At 47.7% G+C, this 7,600-nt stretch overlaps 1 protein-coding gene across 2 annotated transcripts; it reads left to right on the forward strand.

Annotated features, from left to right (window-relative positions):
- The first annotated feature begins 500 nt into the window (after positions 1 to 500).
- Positions 501 to 5,914, forward strand: LOC147103409 (CD276 antigen-like). 2 transcript variants are annotated; one of them, XM_085962970.1, is made up of 4 exons: positions 501 to 602; positions 1,820 to 2,170; positions 2,720 to 3,004; positions 5,468 to 5,914. In XM_085962970.1, exons 1-4 carry the CDS (start codon positions 587 to 589, stop codon positions 5,623 to 5,625), a joined length of 810 nt encoding a protein of 269 aa, XP_085819096.1. In that variant the 5' UTR covers positions 501 to 586; the 3' UTR covers positions 5,626 to 5,914. The 2 variants fall into 2 exon arrangements, with proteins under 2 accessions (XP_085819096.1, XP_085819095.1); XM_085962969.1 differs by lacking the exon at positions 501 to 602 and adding an exon at positions 902 to 1,364.
- Positions 5,915 to 7,600: the final 1,686 nt, after the last annotated feature.

Raw genomic sequence — 7,600 nt, forward strand, 5'->3', positions numbered from 1 at the left:
GTTGGGGGTAATATATTAGCATGGATAGAGGATTGGCTAACAGAAAACAGAGAGTCAGGATAAATGGGTCATTTTCAGGTTGGCAAACTGTAACTAGTGGGGTGCCACAGGGATCAGTGCTGGGGCCGCAACTATTTACAATCTATATTAATGACTTGGATGAAGGGGCCGAGTGTAATGTAGCCAAATTTGCTAATGATACAAAGATAGGTGGGAAAGCAAATTGTGTGGAAGACACAAAGAATCTCCAAAGGGACAGGGTTGGCTAAGTGAGTGGACAAAAATCTGGCAGATGGAGTATAATGTGGTGAAATGTGAAAGAATGAGGAGAGGCAATATAAACTAAAGGGTACAATCATAAAGTGGGTGTTTGTGCGAGCTTGCTGTGCGCAAATTGGCTGCCGCATTTCCCACATTACAACAGTGACTACACTCCAAAAAAGAAGTGCTTCATTGGCTGTAAAGCGCTTCAAGATGTCTGGTGGTCATGAAAGGCGCTGGAGAAATGCAAGTCTGTCTTGCTTCAACCATTCTCTGATTCTCTGGCTCTCTGCTCGCGGGGCAGTGTCTGGTGTTCAGCTGGGCAATGACGTCAGTGCCTGGTAAGTAGGTTTACGGACTCCCAGGTCGCCTGCCTTTTCTGCGGCCTTGAGGAGACCGTAGTTCATGTTTATATGGAATGTGAGAGGTTGCAGCCCCTTGTTGCACTACCTAAAGGGGCTGCTCCTCAAATTTTGGCCGCACTTCAGTCCCACGCTCCTGATCTACGGTCACCCGGTGCGTAGGGGAGCGGGCGGGTCGGAGGACCTCCTCGTAGGACTGCTCCTGGGCCTGGCGAAAGTGGCCGTTGACAGGTCCAGGCAGGGGGTCGTTCGGCCCGACTGCCTGCCTCTCTTCCGCGGCCATGTTCGTGCCGGGATGGCCCTGGAGATGGAGCACGCGGTGTCCGCCGGCACGCTCGAGGCCTTCTGCGACCGGTGGGCGCCAGGGGGACTGGAGTGCATCGTCACCCTGGCCAATGTTATTTTAATTTAAGTTGATAAGCCTTATTTAACGTTTCCTTAAGTTGCAAATAAATTGTACAACCAAAAAAAAGGGTCCTGTGTGCCTGGAGCGTGCCAGGTGCGTCCTCGGCACAGAATGCGTGGTGCGTGATGAGCGAAGGGGGCGGGCGCAGCGCGGCAGAGACGAGCGGAACCCCGCGGGTTGTCGGAATCCCCAGAAGATGCGGGTCTTTGGCAGCTGTGGAAACCGATAAAGAAACGATTTTTAGTGGTCTCGTCTTGTCAGCTGTCGAGGAGGGCAAAGTATGGCGAGAAGTCTGCTCGCTGGTTTGGTGGCTGTTGAATTCAGTTTGGCTCTTGGTAAGTCTTTAAATGTAACTTTGTTCTTGCACATGTTTGAATGAATGACCTACGCAGTTTGAGTTGGTCTCCTCACCATTGAGCAATGGCCCAAAGCAGTTTCACTTGTAATGTTGGGTCATTTTAATGGGCAAGTTGGATAATTCCCAGGTAAACATTGTTCACGGAGCTGAAAAGAATATTTCAAAGAAACAGCCCCGTCTATTTTGTGCGGTTTACTGATCCTGTTGCTGCAGCTGCTGCAGTTATTTTTTTATGTCCATTTTGTGAGATGAGGAAACAACATTTTCTATTTCAATAGATCACAGAAAATATCAACACAGGACATCTCAACCCTTCAGGGGAAGGGGCAGAGAATGCAGAGGCGGGGATAATGACTCTTCAGCGCTTTCCTGTGTTCGAGATTAAATCTCTTGGAACAATGCTGTTACTAATCTATTTGTTTTAATTCACAGCTCAGTTTAATGTCCACACCCCGGGAGCACCAGTGACTGCTGTCTACGGCCAGTACACGGTGCTGAGTTGCAGCTTTACAGCTTGGGGTGAATCCTCACTGGATCGGCTGGTCATCAGTTGGCAACGTGTCGAGACGGAGGAAGTTGTTTATAGTTATTCTGGAAAAGAGCAACTGAGTCACCAAAGCCCTCGGTATTCGGGGAGGACAAGCTTATTCCCAGAGGAGTTTAAACAAGGGAACGTTTCAGTGAAGCTGGACCGAGTGAGACCAGAGGATGCTGGACAGTACCTGTGCTTTGTCAGGAACACAAAAGGAAGTGGCCAGGGCATTGTGTCTCTAATATTTGCAGGTACAGGCTTAGTTCTGTTCATTTTTGTTCTGTCAGTTCTGCAAATTAAAGTCATGCTTCTTGGCCTCCCCTGATGGCTCAGTGAGTCTCACCATTGAGTGCCTGAGCCATACAGACCAGGTTTGATGCCCAGGCTCTGCTGAAACAGTGCTATTGGTGCAATCGACACACCTCGGTTAGGGTTGGCACTCCCGTTTGCTATTCAGCAAGCCCTGTCTGTGGACGGCTCCAGGATCGGGCTGAACTGTGATGGCCTCGCAGGTGATATTTACCATCAAGGGTTACGTATGATTTTGGCTGAACAGCTGCCAACAGGATATTGTGGGATTTTCACCTTCAACTTGATCATTTGGTATAAAGATTTGAATATCTCCAAATTGATCACAAACAGCAATATCTACTATTCTGTTTGTACATGGATTTGTTGTTTTTGTGCATTTAAAGATTTAATTGCAATATTCAATTAGTTATTAACTGGAACAAAATTCCTAGTTGGCATTTTTTAATAAAGTTTATTTCTTGTTTCTAATGACTTTTTTTAATCTACAGCATACTACAAGGAACCTGACTTTTTTATCCAGTTAACACCATCCGGGACAGTGTTCAGATTCGAGTCCCAAGGTTACCCTGAGGCTACTGTTTCCTGGTACAATGAAGAAAATGAGGATATTTCTGCACTGTCTGAGACTACGTACCAACAAAGTGGAGATGGTCTATATTCCCTGCAGAGTATTCTGCAACTCAATGACCCCGATAGGAGTTCTAACTACACATTCAGATTAAGAAATGATGTTCTACACCAATCAGTTTCCAGAACATTTGGTCTTTCTGTAGGTAAGTTGTGTCCTACACTCAGTACTCATAACCTCCAGTTGTCTTGCGATACAATGTTGAATCACGACATCTTGATCTCCATGCCATTTGAAGTAAAGGAAATCTTCTTTCAGTTCTTCAGAAACTTCTGTTCCAGTCTCTGGTTCCACCAGTATAAACCGCTGCACCTTTTTAACTTTCATGGCCCTTCACTTCTCTTGACTTATCAATGTTCTTGGCCTCACTATCTCCCAAGACCACAAATGGAACTGTTGCATTGCTAGGCTGCTCTCAAAAGCTGTTGTTTGTGCCAAACACTTCTTACCAAAAACCTTTAACTCTCTATAGCGCGAGTCCTTTTGTGACTTGGATACTGCTCCCATATTTGGGAAGACTCTCCTTAATGTCTCCCTCGCTCCTTGGAGAGGATAGAAGAAGTTCTCTCTCGGTGCTGTATTGTTCCCTCCACGCTGTGTAAACTTCAGCTCATCCAAAACTCTGCTGCCCTTCTCCTATCCTGCACTACGATCTGCTAACCCTCCCCCTGTGCTCACTGGCCTACATTAGCTCCTGGCTACCAACGCCTCAAATTTAAAATTCTTATCCTTGTGGTTAAGTCCCTTCACGGCCTCGTCCCTCCTTATCTCTGTACCCTTCTCTAGCCCTAACCCTCTGAGAACTCTGCATTGCTCCAACTCCGGCATCTCGTGAATTCCCTACTGACACTGGCAGCCATCTATAGCTTGTGCTCCAGAATTCCCTCCCTAAACCTCTCTTCCCTCCTCCCTCTTTTAAAACTTTCCTTAAAATCCACCTCTTTGACCAAGCTTTTAGTCACTCCTTCTAATATCTCTCTTTAGGTGTCAGCCGTGCATCAGGTGGCAGAAGGTTGTGGGTTCAAGTCCCACTCTTCTTCAGCAGGGGTGCTGGGCGCACGGAGTGGGGTCATCAGTCAGGTGCACAGAGGATAGCCCTTGTCCCCGAGAAGCCAGCCTCCTGGGTGAGCCGGGGCTTCAAAAAGGTCTGCCACAGAAGTCTGGCGCAGGATGAAGGTGTCGTGGCTGCTGCCTGGAAAGCGGGCATTGACAGCTAGTATCAGCTGTCTGTGGTCACGCACCAACTGCACGTTCAACAAGTGGAACCCCTTCCGGTTGCGGTAATCCTCGGCTTTCTCTTGAGGCGCCCGCAAAGCCACATGCATGCAGGCAATGGCGCCCTGGACCATGGGGAAGCCTGCTATTGTTGCAAATCTCATTGCGCGCTCTTGCTGCTTGTCCAGGGTCATGGGGAAGGAAATGTACTGACGTCTCCTTTTGAAGAGGGCATTTGTGACTTGGCGGATGCAGCAATGCACTGCGAACTGGGAGACATTGGCAATGTCCCCAGTAGCGGATTGGAAGGAGCTGGTGGCATAGAAGTTGAGAGCCACTGTGACCTTCACTGCCACCGACAGAGACGTCCTGCTCCTCAGCTGAGGCTGCAGATCTGGCTGAAGCAGGTGGCAGAGCTCAGTGACCACCTCCCTGCTGAATCGAAGCCTCCGAATACACTGCTCCTCGGACATGTTGAGGTAGGAGAACTGCTGGCGGAATACCCTGGGAGGGTAAGGTCTCCTGTGCCGACGCCTGTTGGCCCTCCTCCGTCTGGCCATGATTGGCACCCTCTCTCGGTGTCTCTGAGGCTTCTCAATGCAATGGAGAAACCCAACGTTTCCACCCATTGCAGCCCCCATAGTATGTGGCCACTCAAGGCTATGGCACTGAAAAATCAATCCAACTGCAAAGTTCTGGGCCGAAGCCAGAAGTACCTGTGCGAGCGCTGACTCAATGCAGAAAGCTCTCTCCCTTTGTCTCTCTGCAAATCTCTCTCTCACACAGGAGTGGTGCAAAAATGGCTACCACTAAGAAGCCAGGAAGAGCCCCCTTTAAATAGCGCCCCCACAGCGACTGGGAACCGTTCTAGTCAACCAGTCACTGGGAGCGCCAGGCGGAAAGGAGGCGGGCGCCACTGAAGTTCCGGTTCGGGGCGCCCCAAGGGCGTTGCACCATGAAATGACATCAGGATCTGCGCGCGCAGCTGAGCGGGCGTTGCAGTTTTGCGCCGCCGCTCAATGTCGCGAGAGGCGCAGGTCTCGCCGCGCCCGGGTGCTAGCCGCTTCGCGCCCCACTTATCGCCCTCTTAAGGCGCTAACGGCTGGCGCTAACAACTGAATTTCTCCCCCTGGGTTTTTTGGCTGATTACACTACTGCGAAGCACCTTGGGATGTTTTCTACATTAAAGGCGCTATATTAGTGCAATTTGTTTCTGCTTTAGGCTACTACTGTGTTGTCCAATGTTTAAATATACTTTCACCATACAATTACATTCTTAAATGCGGTCGTGTTTTTATGGTGATTGTATTTGTATTTTAAACTGTTAGCATAGAAGACCAAACCAGCACTGAAACCACTGCCGTAATGATCAATAGTTTTCTTTTTCCCACAGAAATGAAAACTGATCACGTTCTTACAAGAAATCGCTGGATGCTTGCAGTCACTCTCTTTGCTATTGAATTTATAATTTTAATTCTAGTCATAGCCGTGTGCAAGAATCATGCTTCACCAGCAAATGGAGAGAAACAAAATGAATACGGCATTACGTGATGGATCATTCAAGAAAATGCATGTGATTGGACGCTGCCCCTTCAGCCATGAAAACCGATATTTACTGCCGCAACATAGGGGGATCCAGCTTATTGCAGCCTTGTGCCAAAGTGGACACGTCTTCTTAACCCTCGCTACTAAATATCAACACGTAGAATAACAAGTGCCATCTGATTGGTCCCTTTTCTCATTTGTAACTTCCAAACTCTATTTAATACAATAGTGTTTTTTTTAATCTTCTGCTGGATCAGGACAGCTTAATGCAATGAAGCTTTATTTTTTAATTCTATTTTCTTCATTTGTCATTGTCTCCAAGAATTGCTTCAGTTATTTTAGCGCCCTGTCCTCCTTTAGTTTAACACTTGGGCTGTGAATTTCTTCGGGCCTTCTCCCACTCCATCGTCATCACTTTGGAAACCCTGTTTTCCTACAGAAACTGACTGCTGCTGAAGTTAAGGCGGCGCTGTGTGGGGGGCGGGGTGAAAAACCCCAAAGAATTTCCTGCCAGTTGTCTGTGAGCTGAGACACTGACTGAGGGTATTTTGAGGATCAGTGTTCCGCACACAGTAAACACCGGTAGCTAGAAACCGCATCTGAGGCTGATTCTTCCCTGTCAGTCTGGGGCACTGAGCGAATTGTAGCACCTTACTCCAATTAGGAATTGAACCTGGGGCCGCCTTAGTATGGCTGTTATATACTAGCTATGTCAGCTGTACCATCAGATGACTTCCAAAATAACCATGCTCTAAACCATTGCTACTCTTGGTTAAGAAGGCAAATGGTATGTTGGCCTTCGTAGCGAGAGGGTTTGAGTACAGGAACAAGGATGTCTTGCTGCAGTTGTACAGGGCCTTGGTGAAACCACACCTTGAGTATTGTGTGCAGTTTTGGTAGCCTTATCTGAGGAAGGATGTTCTTGCCATGGAAGGAGTTCAGCAAAGATTCACCAGGCTGATACCTGGGATGGTAGGAATGACGTATGAGGAGAGATTGGGCTTGTACTTGCTGGAGTTTAGAAGAATGAGAGGGGATCTTATTGAAACTTATAAAATTCTGACAGGACTGGACAGACTAGATGCAGGAAGGATGTTCCTGATGGCGGGGGAGTCCAGAACCAGGGGACACAGTCTAAGGATAAAGGGTAGGCCATTTAAGACAGAAATGAGGGGGAATTTCTTCACCCAGCGAGTGGTGAACCTGTGGAATTCTCTACCACAGAAGGCAGTAGAGGCCAATTCATTAAATATATTCAAGAAGGAGTTGGATATATTTCTTAAGGCTAAAGGGATCAAGGGGTATGGGGAGAAGGCAGGGACAGGGTACTAAAATTGGATGATCAGCCATGATCGCATTGAATGGCGGAGCAGGCTCGAGGGGCCGAATGGCCTACTCCAGTCTTCTATGTTACTCCCAGACCCTATTTTTGGGTAAAAGTGGGTGGGCTTGTAAGGGGTCGTTTTAACGAGCTTGTGGTGAGCGAGATCGGTTTTTGATTTCACACTGCTCGTGAGCGGTTTCGAAGCGCTCCCCCCTCACCAGTTCTAGACACTGGGCTTATTGCCAGACCACCTTGATGTGTTGGCCCAACTTGTGACTCGGCAGACAAATGGATCAGGTGAGACAAGGTAAGTTTTAAATCAAAGGTATCTTTATTTTTAAGGAGAATAAAACAGAGAATGAAGAAACAATGCAGACAAAAATCATGAACACGCCTCTCAATGGGAACTAAAATTTAACACACAAGAGTTACTTTGACTATCATAATACATCAATTCTAGATCAGCGATATAATAAAACGGGGGTGGAGAAAGCGCACGGCACAACGAAGGATGAATAACACTCCCGAATTACAAAGCCCTTAATATTAAAAACCCTCCCGCCTCTAAGTATACCTCAACTAGATCAGCTAGGTGGAGTTGGGCCTCTATGCTCACCAGGGTTTTTAAAACTGTCCTTGACCTTGGTGCTCCTGTAT

The sequence above is a fragment of the Somniosus microcephalus genome, chromosome 20, assembly GCF_052327205.1.
Source record: "Somniosus microcephalus isolate GS21.2 chromosome 20, FLI_Smic_1.0, whole genome shotgun sequence".
NCBI classification, from domain to species: domain Eukaryota; kingdom Metazoa; phylum Chordata; class Chondrichthyes; order Squaliformes; family Somniosidae; genus Somniosus; species Somniosus microcephalus.

Coding starts and splice junctions, on each gene's coding strand:
- LOC147103409 (XM_085962969.1), top strand. CDS start 1,310: ATGGCGAGAAGTCTGCTCGCTGGTTTGGTGGCTGTTGAATTCAGTTTG. Junction 2,171..2,719: donor TGTGTCTCTAATATTTGCAG/GTACAGGCTTAG, acceptor TTTAATCTACAG/CATACTACAAGGAACCTGAC. Junction 3,005..5,467: donor AACATTTGGTCTTTCTGTAG/GTAAGTTGTGTC, acceptor TTTTTCCCACAG/AAATGAAAACTGATCACGTT.